Here is a 24,781-nt window from a genome sequence, read left to right as displayed (position 1 = left end):
AAAAAGACATAGAATTTGTGACAAAAATAGAAAACATAAATATTTTTAACTTCTGAACAATTTTAAAAATACGCGCACTTTTTATAAACTTCATAAATTATGTCTGTGAGAGTAGCAGCCTAGCAGCTTATCCCGGTCGGGATTATGGTATTGTCAGAATCCTGGTGTGTCAAACGGGCATATGGTTTAAAATAGACCGGGATTATAAATTTAGAAATTATTCAAAGTCTACAACTTTAAGGTTTGTTTTAAACTTTTTTCTAATTGAAAAGGACAAGTTTGTAAACAGGAACGTCCTGCCCGCGTGGCGCGTGCGGATCAGAATCAGAAGATAGAAACAAACCTAGTCGTCCGCCGATCCGATCAACTCCCTAGGGCCAAGGGGCCGATTTGCCTTGCCATGGCGCCGGACAGGCTGAGCGAGTTGCCGGACTGCCTGCTCCAGGGCATCCTCTCCCCCCTGGGAGCCAGGCAGGTCTTGCGGACGGCGGCTCTGTCGCGGCGGTGGCGCCACGTCTGGCGTGGCGTTCTGTGCCTGTCCCTCGACATCGACCAGCGGGAGTTCCAGGCGGCCGACGCCGAAGCAGCAACGACCGACGGCAACCGCAGGCGCAACAAATCGGTCGTGCTCGAGGAGTGGGCTAGGTTCGATGACTTCGCGGACGGCATCCTCCGTTTGGATCTGGACCGCCGCGACGGCCGCGGCGGCCTGCCACTGGACCTTGACTCGCTCCGCCTGCACGTCGTCGACGATCAGCAGGCCAGCCGTCGGAGGCGGCCGCGCTACATCACGTGGCTGGCGTGGGTCCACGGCTGCCTCGACCGCTACCGTCCCGCCGCGCTCGAGATCGTGAGCGATTTCGACATCACCGTCGACCTGCGTCTCATGGGCCTCCGTTCCGATCTAAGCCGCCTCAAGACCGTGCGCCTCACGGGGATCATACACAGCGGCGGCCTCGGCGACTCCGTGTGCCCTCAGCTGGAGCACCTCGAGTTCACCGGGTGCGCCATTGGTTTTCAGGAGGCGGTGACGAGTCCCACGCTGAAGAGGCTGGTCATGGACCGTACCTGGAGGAGAGGTGATATGAAGCAAGATTCTCCCGTGCTCATCGACGCTCCTGCCCTTACTTCTCTGCGCTTGCTTCTGCACTTCAACGCCATCTGGGCGTTCCAGACGCCGTCGCTCGTGGAGGCATCGGTCCGTTCCACGAGGGGTGCTTGGGTCAGCAGGGCCGACGAATACCAGCTTCTCTGCAGCCTCTATAACGTGACAAGATTAGAGCTCTCCGGCTTCCTGGCGCTAGAGAAGGTGCCTTCTATGGCCGACGATCGACGACTCCTCTTTTTCTTTTCTTCATAATATCAATTTTGAATTTTTGATCTGACACTGAATTCCTCTTTGTTTCAGATTAGGACGAGTCCAGGACATCAAGATTTGCCGACATTTGATAACCTGACTACATTGCTCTTGGACGAGTGCGACTTGACCGGCGAAGTGTACAACATGCTAGAGTTGTTTCTCAACAATGCTCCCAACCTAGAGGAACTTACTCTGCAGAACTGCAAGGTACGTACTTAGATATCTCCCCTTACCACCAACTTTGGAATGTTGTAATGGGGGTATCATATACTAGTATCATGCATATGATATTACTGTATGATACTACTCCCTCCGTTTCTAAATATAAGTTTTTTTAAGGATTTCACTACGAGAATACATACGGAACAAAATGAGTGAATCCACATTCTAATATATGACTATATACATCCGTATGTAGTCTCCTAGGGAAACCTCTACAAAAACTTATATTTAGAAACGGAGGGAGTAGAACAGTTCATTTATTACCATGCATGACACATAGTAGCACAACATTTAATATAATACGGTATTATAATATGATACTCAACCCTCTCTTTCTTCACTTAATTTCATGTCACTTATTAAACATGCCTAGTTGGCATGCACGATACTACTTATAATACTCCCATTACGACCAACCTAACGGTTAAGCTTACACGGATCATTAATACATTTTCTACTTCAATGAAAGCTGCCGCAAGATTGGACTGAGTCGAAGAAGATGTGCCTGAACCTCAAGTTTAGGGAGATCAACTGTCATAAGGAGGGTGATCTTCCACAGGTGGATCATTGAGCTTTTGCTGGGCAATTTGAAGAACCTCGAGAAGGCCGGCATTTCCTAAGAAACAATGATGGACGTGGGTGTCGATCAAATAAATGTTATATTCAATTCAAACACAAGCATGCTTGGATTCAAATAGGTTACAGGAACCAAGAAAAATTCTTGGAGATGACATTGCTATCATCTGCTTTCTCTCAGCCCCCAGGATTTGTAAGAGCATGACTAATGCTCTAATAGTATAACCAACTGCTTAGATATACAGCTGCCATGTCATCTAGAAACATCATTTATATTCACTCATAGAGTAAGGTTGGCTACTAAAGCAACTCCCACAGAAGGCCTCGTTTGGCACGGGGGAATTCAGGAGGTTTCGAGAGGAAAATCTCCGGAAGGGTCAGAAACCCCACAGAACCTCGGGCGCCCATTTGGTAAAAGGGGTTTGCTTAGCCGAATCCCCTTCGTTCCCCTTCAATCCCTTCCTATCCATGTGTTTCAGGATTCTCCTCGAGGGACTGGTGGAACCAAAACCCCGAGAATTTGAAAGGATTGGGTGGAAGGAAGGGATTCACCAAATCCCCTCAAATCCCCTCATCCCCAAACCTTCTCTATCCACTTCTACCAAACAAAGCCGAATGGTCATATATGAGATACGATGGCAGGCTTCATATGCATATGCCCTCTTCATATGCATTATCGAGAACGCTGAGGTGATGCGCAAACTGAGAGCCCCATATCTACTGCCTCCATAATCGTGGGACTTGTCAATGGGACATTCCTTTCCCCAATCCCAATGCCATCCCATGAAGTTTACTTCACACCACATGCAACTATCATACATAATGTGTTTTAAAAGGGACCCATAGACGTTAAATATCGAGGTTCATAGAATAGATATGGAGGGCGTTCCATAAATTACGGCAACCCTGACAGATATGATGACTCTACTAGAGTGTCGATTTTGGCCAAACCGCAATGTTAGCAATTATTATGGCGATTTGGCCAATACGACCACTCTGCTAGCTCTTAGACTAGTACTTTTTGCAATCTTCTCTTTCTCTTTTTTCACGCATATTACATTCGTGAGTATGGGCTGCCTATGCCAATGCTAGTTTCTTAACGCGGTTTCTTAGCATTTTGCAGACCTGGCATACTAGTTAATAAAGAAAGAGAGTGAGGTCGTATCTTAGCTAACATACAACCCTTGCACGTGGCCATAGGCAAAAACTGGTTCTAGCCCAATCATATGCATGCATTACCTCAAATTATTAAATGTAGATACAACTCATAAGAAACAATGCATTGACATGGTTGTATCTAATTATTATTGCTCCTATGATAACGTGATAAAAGACGATGCATTGGCACATGCCTTATGCAGAGCCCATTTTCCGTATCTTTTTTATCTCTCTTCTCCACGTAGGTAACAGTGTCACGGGCTATAAGCCACTTATATTACTAGTTCTAATAATGACATGATATCAGTAGAGTTGTCGGATTGTATCAAAGTTTGACCCAAAATACGAGGGACACTAATGAACTCGGACGAAGGAACTAGTATCGATCGGTAGGTGCTTCATGTTTTTCTTTTCAGGAGAAGGGTCAAGGGAGTTGATGCTTCAGGGCACTTGTACAGGAGAATGGTCAACGAACCTAGAGCTGCATTACCGTTGAAAAGTCTTAATACACCTAACACAAGGATTAAGAAGAAAATAAAAATTACAAACAATCCTTAAATTTGCATGAAGGACCACAATTAAGAAGAACTATGCCAGATAATAGTAAATTTGTAATTATTCTATTTCTATGTTCATAATTAAGTTTATATTTATATTTTTATGATATAATTGCAATGGTTATTGAATATGAGATTCGGGGGGAAATCTATTTGCATGTGTGGAAATGTAAACACCAATTAGATCCTAGACAGGCCTCTAAACTAGCTCGTGCGTTGTTTATGATCTATTTTCCTAACCATTAGCATTGTTAATGTAGAATGCTAAGAATAATGAGAACAAATTATTAGAGTAATGATGGTTTGTGATAGATTCAACTTTTGAAATATTACGAGATCGCATCGTCAATATGGTATTAGTATTCTCATATAAAGTGTGAAGGTTTACTTACGTCCCTAAGAATGTCGTAGATACCAGATGGCCATTTTGGGTTGCCAAACGTCACTATGTAACTGGATGATTATAAATGTAACTCTCGAGTATGCTGAAAAAGTATGATGTGGTGTTCGCTATGCCAATATTGGGATTTTCTCCTCCTGCTAGCTAGGAAGAGATACACTTTGGGCCCACTTGATATCATGGTGTCCATCATCGCTTGGCCAAGCACAGTGACTAAGGTGTTAGTCACGGGAACATCACAAACGAAATGAGAAAAGAGTATGAATTGGTAATGAGGATAACTAGGTATATTGTCATGGGGATACTTTAGAAGTCTCCGGGTTTTCGTAATGTATCGTGAAGCAAAGGGAATTATATATATATAAATGATAATATAAGGTTTGCTTGATAAAGATCTTCATTCGTATGCAAGAATTATTATGGGTGTATCCCATTGATAATTATTGATCAGACGTGTTCCAGACATGTGTGTATATTATTAAGCATGCAGAGTCACACACTTAATGACCAGCTGTATTTAGAAGAATTAGATATAATGGAGAATGAGCAAAGGGGCGTATGGAAGTGTTCCAGTTAATCTCGGATGTCTTCTGGTAGGTCATGGAAGTGTCCAAGTTATGCCCAGGAGTGTCCCGAAAGTAATTGGAATGACCCGAAAGGTGTCTAAAGCCTCTAGCATGGTTTGGAAGGTTTTGAAAGGATCCTCCAAACCCCACTGGTTAGGGTTAAGGCGCCACCAAGGCCCCAAATCGATAGGATTAGAGTCCAAAGGGGGACACTCGAAGGAGTCCTAGTCCCACTAGGACTATCCTATGCGGGAGAAGGGGACTCCACCTAGAGTCGGCCGAACCCCGGTCCTCCTATATATATGTGGCCAGAAGTGCCCCCAAGAGCACACCAAAGCCCAAGTTGGCTAACCTCCTACTGCATGTATGCTCTCTATATGATGTAGACTGGTTTTAGACTCGGACACCACTAGGCTACTCCTCTCTCCCTCTCTCTAGTTCTCTCGTTTGTTCTTCGTGTTGGTCCACATAGAGTTGTACCTATAGATCGGTAATCTTTGAACCAGATCGACGGATCGCTCCGGAGAAATTCTCGCGCTCGGAGGTATAACCTACCCACGGGAATCATCTCGCGTCATCAACTCTTCTTCCTCTACTTTTGATGTGTGGATTGTTGATTAGATAATCGTTACGTGTATCTACATAGCGTTCCTGGGATTGAATTGTGGGTCACATAAAATTTGTGTTGCTTGGTACGTTCCCCTACACACTACCCATGGATACTAGTGGTCACACACAGACATGGCTACATCCCTGATGGAGTCAAAGTGATATGTTATATGGTGCCGATCAAAGTAGTTGAAACCTCTCATGAGTCAACGCCGTCATCAAGTAGACAACCACCGCCGACCGAAACAATCTTCACGAACTCCCTCACAGGAGTATAGGGGACGACGTAGCAACATGATCGCAAGCAAAAGAAAAATACATGTCATGGATAGAAAAGAAATAAATGTTTCGTGGTGAAAACAAAACGTGGGAAGAAACATGTGGTTATATGTCATGGATTCTATTCCTTGTATGCGGAGTTTGGCATCCTCGTCATTTTACGGGTGTCTTGAACCTCTTGCATTTTGAACACGTTGAAACTTCCAATAACAACGAACATACCAGCACATTATTGTGTTAGTAAAAAATGCATTTCCTTCGTTCGAGTTTATTGGATCTTTCTCATATTCTGGATCAAACTTTGACTCTATATAACTAACAAATATAAAATACTCCGATGTGCATGCTATAAAAAGTATATTGTTGGATTTGTATTCAAAAGAGATTTTCCACCATAATATTTATGACATATAGTTTGTGTTTATATTAATTAAATCTATGATCAAACTTTGACTCCAGAATGTCTGATAAACCCAGATGGAGGGAGTATTATAGTCTTGGCATGATCACAAATTTGAAAAAAAAAAGATCACAAGGTCTGACAGGGGAGCAAGTGGTGCAACCTGTATAATAAGGACCTACCTCGCAAAGAAAAGGGCAGCGCTCTGCGCCGGCGTCGCCCAAACTTTCGGCCGGCCGCACGCGGGTCGTCCGATCCGTCGGCCGCGCGCGGCCACACCGTTTGATCTTTCATGCAGCAAAAAACCCTCGATGCAGCAAATTTAGGCTACGCTGCAGCAAATTTCGTCCACGGTTGCAACAAATACAATTATAGCAAAAAATATCAACGTGGTCATAGCAAAAAAAAATGACGTTGATGATGCGTTGTAGGAAAACAGAATGTGGGTTGTAGCAAAAACAATCCGGTAAACTCGGGTTGCAACTCTCACGAACGTGTATGCAACTTTTTTAATGAACGGTTGCAGCAAAAAATGATCCTTGTTGTAGCAAAAATTAACACGGTTGTAGCAAAAATCAAACGCCGGTTGTAGAAAAAAAATCAACAAACTCAAGTTGCAATCAAACGTGGATGCAACTTTTTAATTAACAAATTGTAGCAAAATAAAAACGTTTATAGCAATTTAGACGTGGTTGTAGCAAATATGATAAAAATAATGTTACATGCCTGACCAGGCAGCTGCGCGGGCCGCGCGCGCCGGTGCGCCGGCTGCAAGCTTTTCCCCAAAGAAAAGTATAATAAGGACCTCCTTAAGCGTCGCCGGTTGCACCACTTGCTCCCTCGATTTTCTCGCCCGTTAGCATTACACGCTTGCTCCCTTTCCCTCTCCTCGTCCACATCTTCTTCCCTCCTCATCATCATCGCCGTGACGAGCACATCTTCCCACTTGAAGCGTTGAAGATGGAAGCAGTACAGGCAACAAGGTAAGCGTCATCCCAAATCCTCCCTAGCATGCATGCAAAGTAGGGGGTCGTTTGGTTATACTCCGGTGCTTTGCTACTAGTTTGCTTGCTGGTTTGAGGATACGATGCAGCTTCTTGACCATTGATGCAGCGCACATGGTAGTTACACCATTAAGCAATTCATCATCACTCATCAGCATCATCAGTAAATAGATTATATCCACGTTTTGCTTTTAAGTTTGGTATATGTAGAAGCGGGTGTTTAAGGGTTATTTAGGGTACATAGCTTAGCTTTGGAGAAGGAACAAGAAGTCAGGTCTGACGAGTGACGATGAAGAACAAATCAAAGATCATGCCCTGAGAATAACCGCCGTGTTCATTAGAATAAGAAATGGGAGAAGAAAAAGGCAGGGCTGGGCTGCCGTCTACGCATTGCAAAGACCGCGCGAAACAACGACAAATGCAGGCTTGACTGGACCGGAGGCGCCTGGTCTGGCGCCATGGCACATTTGGCAGTCCCTGGCGTTGCATCGTCGTATCTTTAAGTTGACAAACTACCGGCCAAGAAATTTCGAAGGATACTATACAAGTTCATTGGATTTGACATGGACACTCAGGTTGATTTTGTGATGAAAAAAGGCTCATAAGATTACCGTTTTTGAAAAAGAAAAAAATATCGATGTTTAAAAAAAAACTGAAACAGAACACAAATGTACATAGGGATGTATACTACTACGTTTCTGTACAACTTGATGATGAAGTACATTTCGGTGTGAGCTGCAAAAAAAATATCATGGATATTTGTAGTGAATAGCGCATGTGTTAGAAATACATTTTTTTTAGCTTGCACAAAACGTATTCATCATGAAAAAATACATAAATGCAGTATACATCCCTGTGTACATGGATACATTTTTTAACTTAAAAATTGAATCTTTCAATAATCGATGCTCCATGGAACCCGGGATCCGAAAACAGTTTTCGGTTTATAATATATATCTTCTATGTATGACGAAAAGCATAATATAAATTAAAAATATAAAGGTGTGTTAAAAAACCACAAAAAGGAAAAACTTGTTGTAGCTCGCTACGAAACTTCATCAATACCTCTGACGAAGTTTTGTGGAGCCCTTGTTGTATCCCGCACTTCTCTCCTCTCTCCTTTCATCTATCCTCCAACTCACTACAAATCTAATGTGATAGTTCTCTACTTAAGTCATCTTATTATACCTAATCTAACTTTTCTTTTCTAAAGTCAATGGTCCAATGACCTCGGTAAAATTAAAATATTTATGTATGCTTAATTGTAGTGCTGGTTAGGAGTAAGTATGACGTTCCCGAGGAATGAAAGGATAGAGTATGGTCAACATCTCTTGATTATGTACATATATGGGCTCGTGAACACTACATATTTATGCCATTACATTGTTAGGCATAAATCTTATCTTCAATATCTAAATAGCTAGGCCCTACTAATATATTTCTCTTAACATACAACATGCTACCTCATCATGCAAATGCATTAGAAAAGGCCAACCTCAACAGCCAACAATGCATTGGAAAACCTCACTTCAACATGCAAATATGCATGGTAATTTCCACTCTATTATGGTCTTTATATTTTAAGAATATTTTGCAACTATGCAATAAACAAACACACAAAAATCCCGTAAAAATTCAAACATAATAAATCATATATACTTTTACTTTTAGTTATCATATTATTACTCCAAATGTTAGATGTGGGTAGGGAATGAGTACGATGTATTGATTATCACACAAAAGTTACAAGATAGCTCGTGAAATAGAGTTTTATTGAAAAAGTGGATGACCTCCAGTTATTGTATCTGAATGCATACAACCAATTTATTAATTATTCACAAATACCTTACAAAGTAATACATCAACAAGTGTCAAGCCGACATCTTAGCAACATATGTCGTCATTTCTATCCACTTGATGAAGGGGTGCAAATTGTTTGAACTGAATACCCAGACCTCACAGCAAAGTCCAACATCTAAAGCCGAAGGCCCCAACCAAATTGCATTGCCGGATCTGAGGCACACACCGGTCCGAAACACTCACAGCGGGCACCGCATGCGCTCACTGCACGGGGCGTCACCATTGTCTTTGAAAAGCACTATTTTAGTGCAGATTGTTTACGTTGGTTATACTAGAACCGTAGTATTTCTTATTACATAATACTCCGTATAAGTATGCATACACTTCACTCACTTAAGGAGGTCTAGTTAACCCACAAGCTAAAAGAGTTTTCAGTTACTAGGGCATGGTTTGTTTCCATTGTGTCTGTCGCACGCTAAGGGAAAAGAATGCTTACACTGAAGCTAAAAAAGTGACGTCAATTGCATCGGCAGGTGCTATGCTGGATAGACTGCAACGTCTAGTTTTCCATTCAAGTCAGCAGTGCCCTGCCTGATTGCCACGGTTCCATTCCATAGAAAGTGAGATCAGAGATGTGGACAACAAAGCAACTCTGCATCGCAGTTCTGATCACCTTCTTTTCACCGCTTATCGTGCGACATTTGATAGCCAACAGCCCCATATCAGCAACATCCCGCTATCAAATTCTCCATGCCAATCCCCTTGCATGGCTGAGCAACCGAGCGGACGCAGATGCACCAGCAGCCAGTCCAGCAAATGCTCAGGCAGTACCATCACCAGCGGAAGATTCAAGCAGCATGGATCACAGAAACTCCTCTACCGAAAGGCTACACTGGCTAGACACATGGAACCATATGAAGCAGCTAGCCAACGTCTCCACTGGCCTTCCCCATGCGACCGAAGCGATCAAAGATGCAAGAACCGCATGGGAAAGCTTGACGACGGCAACGGTTCAAAATGCAACTTCTCCGGGGACAGAATGCAACCTCTGTCCATACTCGGTTCGCAGAATGAACGCTTCCAAGTCGGCGGGTGGTCACTTTGCCATGGACATACCGTGTGGGCTTGTTGTAGGTTCCTCCATAACTGTCATAGGCACTCCTGGCAGCCTCTCTGGTAACTTCTGGATTGATCTCGTCGGGACGGCGCTCCCGGGGGAACCTGAAGAACCCATTGTGCTGCGGTACGGTGTTCGTCTAACTGGCGATAAACTTGCTCAAGGTCCGGTCATAGTGCAGAACGCCTTCACTGCAAGTAATGGCTGGGGTTATGAGGATCGTTGTCCCTGCAGCAACTCCAACAATGCAACTCCAGGTAGTTTAAACTTGCTTACTATAGTACTCCCTCCGTTCCTAAATATAAGACATTTTAGAGATTGTAATATAAACTACATACGGATGTACATAGACATATTTTAAAGTATAGATTCACTCATTTTGCTTCGTATATAGTCTTCTAGTGAAATACCTAAAAGGTCTTATATTTTGAAACGGAGGGAGTAGTTGTTATTGTGGTACCTCACACGACTTATCTGACATTTCCTTTCATAGTGGATGATTTGGAGAGATGTAATTCCATGGTGGGTAGAGAAGAAAAGAGCAGAATGAACTCTACACGTCACACTGGTCCCAAGCAAGGTGGAAAGCCGAGCACATATTTTCCATTTAAGCAGGGATACCTTGCTATCACAACTCTCAGGATAGCGCTCGAAGGAATCCATATGACGGTTGATGGGAAACATGTTACTTCATTTGCATACCGAGCGGTAATCTACTCCCGTGTGGATCATGAAATAAATGTGATGTTGCCCGAATCCTTACAGTCTGAGTTTCTGTTATCAGGGCTCGGAACCTTGGTTTGGTACTCAAGTAAGGATTTCTGGTGACTTCAAGCTAGCAAGTGCCATTGCAAGTGGACTGCCTACCTCTGAGGACTTGGAGAATAGCTTGGATCTTGAAATGTTGAAGTCATCACCTATTCCAGACGGCAAAGATCTCGACCTTCTGATCGGCATCTTCTCAACAGCAAACAACTTCAAGCGTAGAATGGCGATTCGGAGGACGTGGATGCAGTATGATGCAGTGCGTAACGGAACAGTTGCGGTCCGATTTTTCGTTGGCTTGGTAAAAGACTACACAATAATTATTTCAATCAACTGGCAAGGGTTCCAAAGTGTTTTTATTGTTTTGCTTCCGTTTACATATTATTAAGATGGCCGAGACTCCTGACACCAAATTTGGTACTGTTTTGTTCAAAGCATACAAACCTGATGGTAAATAAGGAACTCCAGAATGAGGCACGCGCATATGGTGACATTCAGGTGTTGCCCTTTGTTGATTACTACAGCCTAATTACATGGAAGACACTGGCAATATGCATCTATGGGGTAAACAATGATCTTCTTCTGACAATTAATTTAGGCTTCTCCATTGCTTTTGCTTTTGTGTGCTTAACTAACTGTGGTCTATCTGAACAGACCAGTGCCGTGTCGGCCAAGTACCTGATGAAAACAGACGATGATGCTTTTGTTCGAGTGCACGAAATCTACTCCACGGTAAAACAGCTGAATGTCAGCAACGGTCTGCTCTATGGTCGCATCAATTCGGACTCGGGTCCTCATAGAAATAGTGAAAGCAAGTGGTACATAAGCCCAGAGGTAATGTCCCCACATAGAAAGATTCGCCGCCATAAACATAATGTGCTAAGATTTCTTGATGTATTCTGCTTCTGTAGGAATGGCCTGAAGAGAGATACCCACCATGGGCTCATGGACCAGGATATGTGGTTTCAGAAGACATTGCAAAGACAATCAACATTTGGTATAAAACAAGTCGTCTAAAGGTATTTCTGTTTAGACGGAAGTGCAAGCTATGGCTCTGTGATATGCATCCTAGATGAAAACTACTCCCTCCGTCCCATAATGTCAGACGTTTTTTGACACGTCTTACATTGTGAGACGGAGGGAGTAACTTACAAACGACCTGCCAAACCACAACTCACCTAGAGAAATATTGGTATAGCAAAGATGAGCTATGATTTCCATACTGAAAGAGGCACCCAAGCTATACTCGAGTTGCTGTAAAACTAAAAGCTCTACAATAAAAGCACAATAAATGTCAAAGTAGTCCTGCCTGCTGTCCTGCTACTACATAACAAATGATTTCTACTGTACCCAAGTCTAGCATCTTATTACTACTTCATCTTGTCTGCTTAACACTGGAGAGCTAAACAAGATGTCCTTCATTCTTGCAGATGTTCAAACTAGAAGATGTGGCAATGGGCATATGGGTTGGCAAAATGAAGAATGACGGTTTACCGGTGAGATACGAAACAGATGAAAGGATTCACATTGATGGCTGCAAGGAGGGGTACATTGTTGCTCACTATCAAGAACCTAGGAATTTGCTATGCATGTGGGAGACATTCTTAAGGACAAATCAAGCAATGTGCTGCAACTAACTAATCCAGAAGCAATTCTGATGCTGTGAATATAATTTTGTAAATTCAAGAATATATTTTAAAAAATTATGAACAATTTTAAATATCTGTGAAAAACGGGTCTTTTTTCGAAGGGGGGTGCTGTCAGCCTCCTTACGGCGGACAAGGCACAGCGATGAGGGCATAGATGTTGGAGACGGGGAGCTTCGAAGACGCCAGGTACCACATTATGTCATTATCAGCCTACCATATAAGTCCAGTGTGGAAATTATAGGATGACTAATATTGTGTGTTGTTGTATTGTATTGATCTAACCCTTGTAGGGGTATATATAGGAGTACATGAGGGATAGAGGCTTGGAGTACAAGAGAAGTTACATGTGGTTTAAACTAATTCTATCTCTATCTCCTTATCTCTAACTTAAACCCAATTATACTTCTAACATCCAGCACAGCTGAACAACAGCTGTATCTGTCTAGGTACAAACAATTCACGGTAGACACAAGATCTTGAGCTATCAAAGGGTCTGCTAAATGTGTGTGAAAGCACTGAAAACATTACCACTGACTACATATATCTAATTAGTCAAAATCAATCAAAGCAACAAGGAGAATCACGAAAAAACAAAAATTAAATTGACAAGCATTGAACTCACAGTTCACATTGTAACTTGGTTTACTCCGTTTTATGCCCAGTGCATCAGAGGTGTCTCAATCTAGCCAATACAAGCCTTTAAACCATGTACCAATACAAGTTTTAAACCATGTATCAATACAAGTTTTAAACCATGTACAGTTAATATACCATGTATTTTTTTATAGAGAAAAATAGCATGTACTCACCCCGTAAAGAAATATAAGAGCGTTTAGATTACTAAAGTAGTGAACTAAACGCTCTTATATTTCTTTATAGAGGGAGTAATTTGTAACACACAACTCTGACGAGCTTCCTCGTCTACACGAGGAAAAATGGACTCTGCATATCTATCAACAAGTACGGGATTTCAGTAAGAAATATTGGCAGATGCAAAGTAACCAATGTGAGTTCGGAGTAGCGCCATCCAACAAACAAACGGGCGACATAACAGCAATCTTCACAGCCTGCCTCGCGAGACAGGGCCCGCCGCATTAAATCGGCTTATACGCCTCACGTATCCTGCTTTTCTGCATTCACACATACATCACGAAAATACATCTAGTACACATCTCCAAGCAAGAAATTGCAGTCCATTAGGTACCAGGAGCAGGTGTGCGCAGGTGCCAAAACAACACCCCCTTTTATTACCAAGAGGCAAGAGCTTTAAGGAGGTTACTGATCAAGGGGACAACCTTTGGATGTGCCATTCTGTACTCCCACCTACTTCTCGCTGTGAATATTGTAGCCTGTTTATATCAAAAAGTATTGTGTTCAAAACTACATTGCCATGTTCACGGATATTCAAATGAGGGTTTCTGACAAAATCGAAATGAATTAATAAAATCAAATGACAAACGTACAGAACGTACCGGTCATGCAGACGAGACTGTTGGCCTTGCCAGAACTCAAAAAGATTTGGTGTCAATCTGTAGCCACCCCAGTAATCAGGTTTTGGGATGAAGCTACTGCAGAACAAGAAAATAGCAATGGGGTTAAAAGAAGAAGCAAGAATTCAGGATTAACATGCAGCGGCTAACTAAAGATTGTTGCACTTTAGCAGCTCAGACTGACGCACTAACTGCAGTTGATAAGCATCTAATCACAGATAGGACATAAGTGATTCATGGCAACCATGCCCCACTAATACCAACATCCGGGCTATGGAGCCTTTTTTTTCGAGAAAACGCAAGGAGCGTTTGCGTTTCATTTCATTGAAAAGGTGGGAGATTACAGGCCTCCTAAGAGGTGTTGTTACAATGCAAATTCCTCATCAATGGACGTCCCAGGAGACGGGCAGCACAACCCTCAGCCCTTGTGCCCCAGCTTGTGCCCAACATTTGGCTTCTACTTTGATCCTATCAACTAGTGCATCTATCGAGGCTCGCATTGTTGAAGACACAATCATTCTGCTGTTTCCAAATCATCCAAGGGTCGTAATGGATTGTAGAGCCTTGTGGAGTGCGGGCGGGGTTTGCGCCTTCGCCCGTTGCCACCAGTCCTGCATGGTAGGTTCGTTACCTGGTAGTTGCGCTGGTATGTGCGTCCATTCCAGGATGGCATGCCAAGTTTGCTTAGCAAATGGGCACGCTAGAAGCAAGTGATGGATAGTCTCTGGGTCTTGGTCGCAGAGGAGGCATTTCGGGTGGTGCTGCAGGCCACGCCAGGCAAGTCTCGCTGCCGTCCAGCATCGGTCTTTGTTGGCGAGCCAGTGAAAGAATCTGACGCGGGGCGGCACCCAACCCTTCCAGATGAGCTTCCAGGAGGGGCAGCGAGTGGATCCATGGAATGTGGCGGCGTACCAGGACTGCGCCATGTATATGCCATTGGCCATCCATTTCCAAAGCAAACGATCGGGCTCATTCGAGAGGGCGAATTGTTGGGCAGCCTGCCAGAGCATCAGGTACTGACCTATCTCGTGTATCCCGAGGGTTCCTTGTATGTCACGGGCCCAGATGTTCCCGTGGAGTCCCTCTGCCACAGTTCTCGTTCTGCATCGCCACTTGGGGATGCACTGGTATAGCAGGGGGGCGAGTTCCCGGACTGATTGTCCGTGTATCCAGCGGTCTTCCCAGAAAAGGGTTGTCAATCCATCGCCAAGGACCATAGTGGTGGATGCAAAAAACATCGCACTCTCCTCTCTAGTGAACTGTAGGTCTAGTCCTTGCCATGCCCGTTCGGCGTCCGTGCGGGCAAACCACAGCCATCGCAACCGAAGCGCCAGACCGGTGCGCTCCAGATCGCGGATCCCAAGTCCACCATATTATGTGGGCTGATAGGTGTGGCCAGTGGCGGATCCAGTGTGTAGTCACGGTGGGCCGTGGCCCACCCAGAATTTGAAGAATTGTTTTTTTAGTATGTACTAATTTAGCCCAAATAATTAGTTTAGTTTTTTTTAAGGTGTGCACACCCTATATTTCTCTCCTGGCTCCGCCACTGGGTGTGGCACCAGTTGACATGGCAGTGCCCTCCGTTGGCGGTGGCGCGGACGGCCCAAAGTAATCCGCGTTGTAGTTTCTCGAGCTGTTTTATGGTCTTCTTTGGAGGGGCAAATGCGAGCAGCTGATGGATCGGTATCGAGCCCAGGCCAGACTTTACCAGCGCTAGTCGCCCAGCTCTGTTCATGAGCGATGCCTTCCATGCCGGGAGCCTGGCCGCCACCGAATCGACGACGGGTTGCAGCTGGGCCACAGTGGGGCGACGGAGCGTACTCTCCATCTCAGAGGTAGAACAGGAATTAATGAATCCATTTCCGTTGCTCCAAGAGAGGATCGTTGCAGTGCATGCTTTTCATGATGTAGTATTCACAAATAATATGCAATATGAATATGCAGATATATCAATGGGAGCAACATATTAAGGTTGTTGCGTACACCCCCACACAAATTTCAGCACTTTGACAACTGTTCACGGAACTGAGTTTATGGCAGGGTTGCCCTGTCCTTGAATCTAGGAGTATTAAACTGGTGTTGCAGTTACCATTCATGTGGTAAGATAGAAATAAACTGCTTGGAAACAAAGCAACCAGGGTGAATTATTCGTGTCAATTAAAAAAAATGGCATGGATGATAAAAAAGACCAGCTTTCCATGGAAATAGCACAATTCTTTGATCGAATCAGCTGCAGCTCTTACAGATCCTATTTCTATAAAGCATATTACTCGATATATATATATATATACATAGGGTCGCGCTATTCGTCACCCTGGGTGAGGAATAGTTATTCTTCACCCCCCTCTATTTTAACATTAATGCAACGTAATTTTACATTTCATAATTTTTTTCTTATTTTATACGCAAAAAGAGACCGTAAGAAAATATAATCAACATAAAAATATTTTATGTCACGTAAAATTACGAACATACAAAAATAGTGCAAAAAATACAATAATTTTTTTTTCTGGTCTTGTGACCTATACTTTTGTTTTTCTTTTGTCAAATTTTACATAATGATTCAATATAAATGTAACTATTTGTATTTCAAATGTAATTTATTTGTAAATTGATCGTAAGATTATCTCGGGTGAAGAATAAACTATTCTGCACCCTGGGTGATGAATAGACTTTATATATGTATATATTTATATATATAGTCACCCCCCTCTATTTTCATATCAATGCACCGTAATTTTACGTTCCGTAAATTTTGTCTTATTTCATATGTAAAAAGAGACCGTAAGAAATATATTGACACCATAAAAATATTTTATGTCATGTAAAATTACAAATACAAAAACATAGTGTATTATATACATAAAATGCGTTTTTTGGTCTTATGACCTATATTTTTGTTTTCTTATATATCAGACTTTACGTAGTGAAAATCGGTATAAATGTAACTATTACAATTTTAAATGTAATTTAATTATGAAACGATCGTAAGATTACCTCAGGTGAAGAATAACTTATTCTGCATCCTGGGTGATGAATAGACTTTATATATATATATTGTAGATAGAGTTGGCCAGTTGGGGAATACTTTCTTGAGGGTCAAGTAATTTTCCCATCTATATAAGGGCGGCACCTGCTTGTATTAGTCAATCCAAGCTAACCAACAAGAACAATTTATCAATCTATCCTGCCTTCTTCGTCATTCTATGTTTTTTACTCCCCAATCCCCTGGCTATCTATAAAACACCCAAGGATGCTTACAGAAACATGCAATCGAGACCAAACATTGCAGCTGGAATCCTGACTCACCCATCAGAATATTTTTGTTCCAATTCCTTGTACGCTTGTTGGAGAACTTCTCTTCCAGAAATGACAGTGCTCTAGAAATAGCATAGTTAATACTGAATTTTGCTATGAAGCATGCTGCGACAAACATAAACTAGAACAACAATACCTGCTTGCTAACAATTGCACCAAGCTGACTTCCACGTGGGCGACTGTGGAAATACTTCTCAGATTCTTCTTCTGAGACCTTCTGAACCGACCCTTCTACTCTAACCTATGAAACGATAAAGGTCAGCATCAGCCAACAAGAGCACTTCTAGTACACGCTGTTTTCTCAGTCGGTTTGAAACAGATCGTTCCACTGGAGCGTTAAAAATAAGAATGAACTGAGCACCCGACTGAATTTACAAAAATATGCGGTATTTCAAATATTTGGCGAGCCAACATGAGCAAAATCAAAAGTTGCCAACATTTGGCAACCCTTTGTGAGATTGTCAATGGAAATTGGTATGCAACCAATCTCTAGCCAACTTTTGGCATCAAACCAATTAGGCTATTGGTTCTAAAAACAAAAAAATGTGGCGTACCAACACCAAACTGAAATTACCGAGCAAACCAACATATCCGTTATTTTGCCTTGAAGACCCATTATATTTCAACACATACCGAACCAAAGTTGTTTCGCGTTAATTTAGTAAACCACAAGTCTATTTGGTAAATCTCTTGCCTGGTTTGAAAACTATGTTGCATCAAAATACATCAAACATGCCTCATGAGTTCATTCCTTACTCCTTTGTTGAACTAATACACCAGATGCATCAACATTCATCGTTCTCACTTATAACTGGTACCAAAAATCAGATGGAACATGAAATGAGACCTATTCTAATAATTACATACTGCATACATGGTAGAATAATGAAGAATAACGGATTTGAGAAAAGATCAGAAAAGAATAACATGCATAAAAATAAAATTACTGAACAGATCAGCTTACAAATAAATTCGAAACCAGATTATGCTGAAAGAGGTGAGACCATATTTCACATATCTGACACCAAGCATAGTATAGTTTTGAAAAGGACTACCATTGTGTTGCTTTCACCCTCTTGCTACTGCAGGCAATAAAATTTATCCTATAATAGTAGCGCAGGCGGTTGGTAAAATCACCTGTCGGTTCATCTCATTCCAGTAGAAAAGAAGTGCCGCACTTGAATTTTCCGATAAATCATGTGCTTTTTGGCTACCGTAATTTGTGTACCTGCACAAGACCCAATGAAGGCATGAGTAACAAAATTGTAGGGAGGTTTACTGGAATGGATAATTGTTTAAGATGGTGATTTTTAACGTACCAAACGAATCCCTGCTTATCAACACCTTTTAAAAGAACCATTCTTGAAGAACTGCCCATAAATTAACAACAAAGAAAATTATCATTATGAGTAACCAGTTTTGTAAGCTGAAAGGAACATCAAGGAGAGAGAATCATACGGCTTTCCCGCTTTATTGACAGTTGTTAAAGCCATGGCATTTGGTTCGCGCAGGCCAGCGGTAACTGCTTCATCAAACCAACTACGAAACTGCAGCAAATAAACAGTCATCAGAATATCATTGGAAAACTGGCTTACGATTTCCGGAATTACTTCAAGTTAATCGTACCTGGTCAAATGGATTAGGCATCACTTGATTCTCAAGAAGTTCCGGTGAAATATAATTCTCTCTGAGAGATGAAATGTCAACTGACGGCACTTTCCCAATTCTCACACACATGGAGGTTCCAGGATATGGTGGAAGTTCAAGCCCATATTTGCTCGAAATAGGAGGCGGGACAAACCTACCCCCTAGGAAATGGTGGGGTCCAGTAAATTTCTTGGCACAGAGCTTTGGTGCAGTCAATGATACCTAGGCATTCCGCAATAACTTGAGAACTAAAATTTGTCATGGTTAAATGGTTATCTATAATGTCGATGCATGAATTCATCAAAAAATCTTTCAATAGATGCTAACCAGCATATCAGGCTTAATTCCTCCTCCGCTGACATCTCCCTCTTCTACATGCCACCCAGAAGGGATATCAACAGAAACAATTGGTGGTCTTTTAGCTGAATCACCAACAACACTCAATGAAACAAGCATTTGGATAAGATCATCAAAGGGTGGTCGGGGTGTTCCTGAACAATATTTTCCAAAAGAAAATCTTAAGTAAGAATGATGGGGAATATATGGTATAACTGTGAAAAACAATCACATAGCCTGTTAGTTCAATTCCATTCAGTTCTCACTTCAAATGGTAGAAGTACTTTCGTAACTAACATATTACAGATCTATCTTTCTTTTATAAGATTCTGCATTAAACTAAGCCACTTGCTCCCAGCACCCTTCTGTATGCCTATATTCCAAAATACCACTTGATACAGGATAGGTAACCCCATGTGTATACTCAATAATCATGTTATGTATGAGTCTGACCAAATTTAATTTACCCAAAAAAGCTGCTAACATTTTCCATCCAGAAAATCATTGTTGTTTATGCTTGAAGCTCAACCATTGTTTTGATTAGATTATGCATAAAATAATTTGACTTGTACAGCCCATGTGATGCATACATTCAGCTCCTCAACTCCTGCTGATACAGGGACAACAATAGCATTGTTTCATTGAGAACATATGAACTACTTTAAAATTCATATGGCATAGAATAATCACATGGAGCAAAACAGGGGAGACATGTAAATGATAAAAATATCTGACACGAGATTTACATAAAATCAGTGGTTGCAGATCAGAACAACACAAAAGGTTAACAGGATATAAAAGTGACATGTACCATGAAATGAGAAACCAAACATCGCATCAATAACAATGTCGTACTGCCCTGATAAGTCCTGAGGTAGGTCTTCAACAGGCACAAACGGGATAGCCAGTGATTCAAGCTAGAACATAAAGATGATTAAAACGATAATAGTGGAAAGGGTAAGATATGGCAAACCAAGAAAATCGGGGAGCCCATCAAAGATTACCTGAGTAACAAGGCCAGCATACAGAGGTTTGGCCGTACGTTTTGGATAACAAACAAAGGGCTTGTATCCGAAATGATAAAGATGCCGAGCAGCAACCAGACCATCACCACCATTATTTCCCGGACCACAGATGATAAGAACCCTCGTATGTTCGCTCAACTTATAAACCTGTGTTGAACATGAAAATTTTCACAAAACGGAAAGAATTACTTACAAAGAAAGAAGGGGCCTGAAATGACAAACATGATCAAGGACATAGATGATAGCTCATGTATAACATTAGTACTGCCTTGTATGTCTGATCAGTCCCTATCTTTTCAACTAGTTAGTGGGGAGTTCACAACTATCAGGAGACCATATCTAGACAAATTTCCCAAATTACTTCTCTTAGATTTGTCTAGACACAGATGTATCTAGACACGTTGTAATTCAGGATGGGGATAATACTCTATTGCCCAGTCATTTTCTTTTTTCTGGTCTCCCCTTGAGTGCTTTAGTGGGATATATGTCTTTATCATTTCACAATAACAGCAAGCTACTGCTGCATAGTCTAGACGGTCTGGAGCTAGAAATTTACTCAGGCAACTAACCTGCTAACTGGTACTAGCACAGCAACCAGAACAACAAGCCAACATGGCAATACAGTTCAGGATCAGCACAGAAAGTCAGGTGTCTTATACCTCGGCAACGGCCGTAGCGACGCTTAGCCCGGCGAGCTCCTGCAGGGAAGCAAACCCATATCAAATCAAGCAGTCAGCGCCGGAGGGCCCCCACCCCACAACCGCGGCATTAAAAACAACAGGTGAAGGGGGGGAAGGGAGCCGTGGTTCCCCGCCACTTACCATGAGCTGGTCGACGCTGAACCCGAGGGGGCCCATAAGTTGCTCGTCGATATCCGCGGCGTCGCGCTGCGAGAGGTGCGTCACCTCCGCGGCGGCAGCGGCCGCCGTCGATGTCGCCAGCGACGCCATGGCCTGCCTGGGCGTGGGGGACCGGGTCCGCGCCGGCGCAGCGGCGGCGAGGAAGGCGAGGCCCCGGCGGGGCGGGGAAGGGAGGAGGAAGTGGGGGCTAGGGTATGGAGACGGAGGAGGACAGAGCGGAGCGGCGGTGGCGTTGGCGGTGGCGGGGACGGGGAAGGTGGAGAGGAAGAATGGCATAACACGGGTGGTGCTGGCGAGGCCGGATTTGCTGCGGAGTTTGCACGCGGCGGTCAGCATCGAGCGCTGGCGGCGCCGGGGACTGGGCGCTCGCACCGCGGTGACTGGCTCAGCCGGCTGGTGTGTCTGTCACGTGTCATGGACGGGGTGGCTGCTAGCCAGCTGGGTGACGTGGCGTGTCACAGCGTCTTCAAAAGTCCGTATGTTCAACCGTTGGTATAAGTGTCCACATCAACAACCAACAACACACCATACAAGCTATTCAATAGAGTGTATGTTAATCATATGTAAAATAACTAAACGGGTTCACTAAACATGGAAGAAATAACCATGCTTGTCTCGGAGCTTGTGCGTGAACCGTTGCTTCAATTTCATACGATTTCATTCTCTCTTTTCTTTTATTATGCGCCATGTCATGAAAATTATCTATGTGGCAATTTTACCAACGATTATCATACAAGCATTGAAGATGCCCTCAAGGGTTGCATAAATGATAAATCGATGCATGAAAAATGTTTAGAAAATCATTTATATCGTATGAACCATATTTTTCAGATGATAAAAATGCTAAACTTATGGATAAATTACATAAGCGCTGCACTTGATTAAAATGACGTCCCGACTAGCATTGGCGGGACCTGCTGAGGCGACATAACTAGGGTTTTGGCCGCCGTCGTCGCCGACGGCGGTAATAAGTCCGGCGTCGGTTCACACGTCTTGGGTTCGTCTCTCCTGCATGGATTGATTTCACGGCATGAGGGCTTCACGCACTACCTTGTTGTGTATGACTCCCTCGGGTGTATGCACCGAGAACTTGTCTATTGATCGGATCTCAAAATTTCGTTGGGTTTGTTCAAGTTTTTTTGCCATGTCGCTGCGTGTGGCAGCGATCGGCTTTCTGTTTCGGCGGTGCCTCTCGCAGCGATCGATTTTCTATCCCGAAGTTGTGTGTGGCATTGATCGATTTTCTGTCCCGGCATTGGCTTTGGCAGTCATCGGTTTTCCTTCCTCCAGCACTGGTTGGTACGTCGGCGAGATCTTGGGTGATCGTCGGCCGCAATGATAATTTTATAATGAAATTGTCGCGGTTTGGCCACCATCGCGACAGTGAGGTCGCTCCTGGATGTCGAGAAGCAATTTGGGTCACATGTGTTTTTCTTGTATGAAACACATCTGAACAAAGCTAAGGCAGGAAAAATTAGAAAAAAGATTTGTAACATCCCAAACTTTGGAATGTTATATTAATAAATGAATGATTCATTGTTTGAATGAATTTGAGTGAAATTTGAAAAAAAAATAAAACTTTTGAATGAGAGGGAATAAAATGACTTTCCCTTTTTCTTTTGAATTCAACTTCATCCAATTCTTAAGTTCACTCGGACGTACTACTCAGCAGAATCGATCAGGGCGAATGATGAAGACTTCAATCAGCGCATAATTTTGCAAGGCCATGAAGCACGTTCAAGTTCGGTCTGCTGCTACAAGATTTACATCGACACCTTCACCACTCGGACCCTGATCCATTCGGGGCTAATGACGGGGATATAGCCCTAGGGTAGGGTCATAGGTCTGACCAATACGTCCTACCCAAGGGCACCTCATTATTAGTTTAAGGACTACAAGGGAAATTCCTACTGGATCGTGACAACATCTAATCCACTCGGTACGGATCCACTCAGACAAGTACATTCCATCCACTCGGATGATAGTCAACCACTCGGCCGTATGACTCACTCGGTCATGCAAATACCAATAGTCGGCAAGACATCTGTAGTGGGCTGACATTATGGCATCAATGCCCCATCTTGTAACATAAGAGGTGAGGAGGTGGCGCACTCTATATAAGCCACCCCCTCCACATAGCTAGGGACATATTCTTCTTATTCTTCTCCCCCTGCGGGCTCATTCCTTCCCTGGAGCTCTGGCTCTCTCTATACCATGTAACTCATGTCCATGACAGATAAAACAAAGCCTCTCCGGAGCACGAGACGTAGGGTTGTTATCTCCACTGTGAGAGGCCCGAACTCGCTAAAACCACCGTGTCACCCATGTGCATCTTGATAGATCATGCTCTGTTATCTTACCTCCCTTTCTACTGTCAGACTTATACCCACGACACAGATGATGTAAGTGTTATTGATAAAGCTAGCCATGAAGGCCTTCCCGTCAAAAAACTTACGGATCAAACGGTGGACCCCTTCCCACTAATATCTTCTGATTGGCACGGTAACGTGTGAAGCTGAAACATCAAAGTTCGGTTTATACCTTGCTAATCAAGAAACTCAATGTAATTTTTGTTATATTTGAATGATATGAGTTCTTTTCAAGAAAATAATAAGAATTAGACGAACTCAGAGTAGAGAGAAAACATTGGGGAACATTTCTCTAGCATTTCCCAATCTAGTACAATAAGCTACTATAGGATAGAAAGTATGTCTAGAGGGGGGTGATTAGACTACTTGACAAGATATTTTTTTTGCCTTTTACCAAGTTTACTTGAGAGGCAGCTACGACAGTTATAACAAGTCAAGTACACCCTACACATGCAGTTCTAATAGTATAGGAGCGAAAAGTAAACATGCAAGTGTAAATAGAGGAGTAAGGTAGGGAGATCAAACGCATGAGGTTGACACGGTGATTTTTGGCATGGTTCTGATAGGTGGCGCTATCGTACGTCCAAGTTAGTGGAGACTTCAACCCATGGAGGGTAACGGCTGCGAGAGTTCACGGAGGGTCCACAAAGAAGCGGCCTTGTCTATTCCACCACGGCTTCCGTCCACGGAGGACTAGCCTTACTCATGGTAGATCTTCACGAAGTAGGCGATCTCCTTGCCCTTACAAACATCTTGATTCAACTCCACAACACGAAGTAAGAGGCTCCCAAGCGACACCTAACCAATCTAGGAGGCACCACCCTCCAAAAGGTAATAGATGGGGTAGATCAATGAACTCCTTGCTCTTGTGCTTCTAAAGATAGTCTCCTCAACACAAATCACTATCTCACATAATATGGATGGGTAGGAGAGTTTGATTTGGTGGCAAGCAGTTGGGGGAGGCTAGAGATCAAGTTTCAAATGATTGGATTGGAGTATCTTGGTCTCAACACATGACTACGTGGTTCTCTCTCAGAAAATGGATCTGGAAATGAAGTGTGTGTTCAGAGTGCTTCTCCCACGAATGAGAGGTGGGTGAAGGGGTATATATAGGCAGCAGCCGAAATACAGCCGTTACACATAAAAGAGCAAACTCGGTGGTACCGACTAGCACTAAAAGTGTGAACTTTTGAATCCCAATGAGACCGATATACACAATTCGGTGGCACCGAAAAGGTGATTAACGGTTAGATGGACAAACTCGGTGGCACCGA

The 24,781-nt window shown here is 43.0% G+C and overlaps 3 protein-coding genes across 4 annotated transcripts; 2 read left to right on the top strand and 1 right to left on the bottom strand.

The window, feature by feature from the left end:
* Positions 1-364: 364 nt before the first annotated feature.
* LOC123404373 (MEIOTIC F-BOX protein MOF-like) lies at positions 365-2,463 on the top strand. Its single transcript, XM_045098291.1, has 3 exons — positions 365-1,309; positions 1,409-1,567; positions 2,052-2,463. Exons 1-3 carry the CDS (start codon positions 401-403, stop codon positions 2,151-2,153), a joined length of 1,170 nt encoding a protein of 389 aa, XP_044954226.1. The 5' UTR covers positions 365-400; the 3' UTR covers positions 2,154-2,463.
* A 4,543-nt stretch (positions 2,464-7,006) lies between these two features.
* On the top strand, positions 7,007-13,285 carry LOC123401604 (beta-1,3-galactosyltransferase GALT1-like). Of its 2 annotated transcripts, none has more exons than XM_045095434.1 (8): positions 7,007-7,110; positions 9,465-10,305; positions 10,542-10,756; positions 10,833-11,072; positions 11,249-11,377; positions 11,468-11,647; positions 11,725-11,832; positions 12,244-13,285. In XM_045095434.1, exons 2-8 carry the CDS (start codon positions 9,564-9,566, stop codon positions 12,448-12,450), a joined length of 1,821 nt encoding a protein of 606 aa, XP_044951369.1. In that variant the 5' UTR covers positions 7,007-7,110; positions 9,465-9,563; the 3' UTR covers positions 12,451-13,285. The 2 variants fall into 2 exon arrangements, with proteins under 2 accessions (XP_044951369.1, XP_044951368.1); XM_045095433.1 differs by having other exon boundaries at positions 10,833-11,114.
* Positions 13,286-13,413: 128 nt separating this feature from the next.
* LOC123401606 (pyridoxine/pyridoxamine 5'-phosphate oxidase 1, chloroplastic) lies at positions 13,414-21,544 on the bottom strand. The gene is made up of 13 exons (XM_045095435.1): positions 21,100-21,544; positions 20,938-20,976; positions 20,258-20,425; positions 20,065-20,170; positions 19,245-19,408; positions 18,897-19,139; positions 18,729-18,817; positions 18,590-18,640; positions 18,408-18,498; positions 17,407-17,511; positions 17,262-17,332; positions 13,935-14,030; positions 13,414-13,811 (listed from the first exon to the last, which is right to left on the bottom strand). The coding sequence occupies exons 1-13, from the start codon at positions 21,472-21,474 to the stop codon at positions 13,745-13,747; spliced, it is 1,665 nt and encodes a 554-aa protein (XP_044951370.1). The 5' UTR covers positions 21,475-21,544; the 3' UTR covers positions 13,414-13,744.
* Positions 21,545-24,781: the final 3,237 nt, after the last annotated feature.

This window comes from Hordeum vulgare, chromosome 6H (genome assembly GCF_904849725.1).
Source record: "Hordeum vulgare subsp. vulgare chromosome 6H, MorexV3_pseudomolecules_assembly, whole genome shotgun sequence".
Classification (NCBI taxonomy): Eukaryota; Viridiplantae; Streptophyta; class Magnoliopsida; order Poales; family Poaceae; genus Hordeum; species Hordeum vulgare.
This window is presented reverse-complemented; position numbering and strand designations above follow the sequence as displayed.

Excerpts from the sequence above, each read along its gene's own strand:
- LOC123404373 (XM_045098291.1), top strand. The coding sequence starts at position 401 with ATGGCGCCGGACAGGCTGAGCGAGTTGCCGGACTGCCTGCTCCAGGGC. Across the intron at positions 1,310-1,408 it reads GCTTCCTGGCGCTAGAGAAG|ATTAGGACGAGTCCAGGACA; the intron begins GTGCCTTCTATG and ends TCTTTGTTTCAG. Across the intron at positions 1,568-2,051 it reads TTACTCTGCAGAACTGCAAG|CTGCCGCAAGATTGGACTGA; the intron begins GTACGTACTTAG and ends CTTCAATGAAAG.
- LOC123401604 (XM_045095433.1), top strand. The coding sequence starts at position 9,564 with ATGTGGACAACAAAGCAACTCTGCATCGCAGTTCTGATCACCTTCTTT. Across the intron at positions 10,757-10,832 it reads CTTCATTTGCATACCGAGCG|GGCTCGGAACCTTGGTTTGG; the intron begins GTAATCTACTCC and ends TTCTGTTATCAG. Across the intron at positions 11,115-11,248 it reads TCCGATTTTTCGTTGGCTTG|CATACAAACCTGATGGTAAA; the intron begins GTAAAAGACTAC and ends TTTTGTTCAAAG.
- LOC123401606 (XM_045095435.1), bottom strand. The coding sequence starts at position 21,474 with ATGCTGACCGCCGCGTGCAAACTCCGCAGCAAATCCGGCCTCGCCAGC. Across the intron at positions 20,977-21,099 it reads TCAGCGTCGACCAGCTCATG|GAGCTCGCCGGGCTAAGCGT; the intron begins GTAAGTGGCGGG and ends GCTTCCCTGCAG. Across the intron at positions 13,812-13,934 it reads CAGTCTCGTCTGCATGACCG|GCTACAATATTCACAGCGAG; the intron begins GTACGTTCTGTA and ends TGATATAAACAG.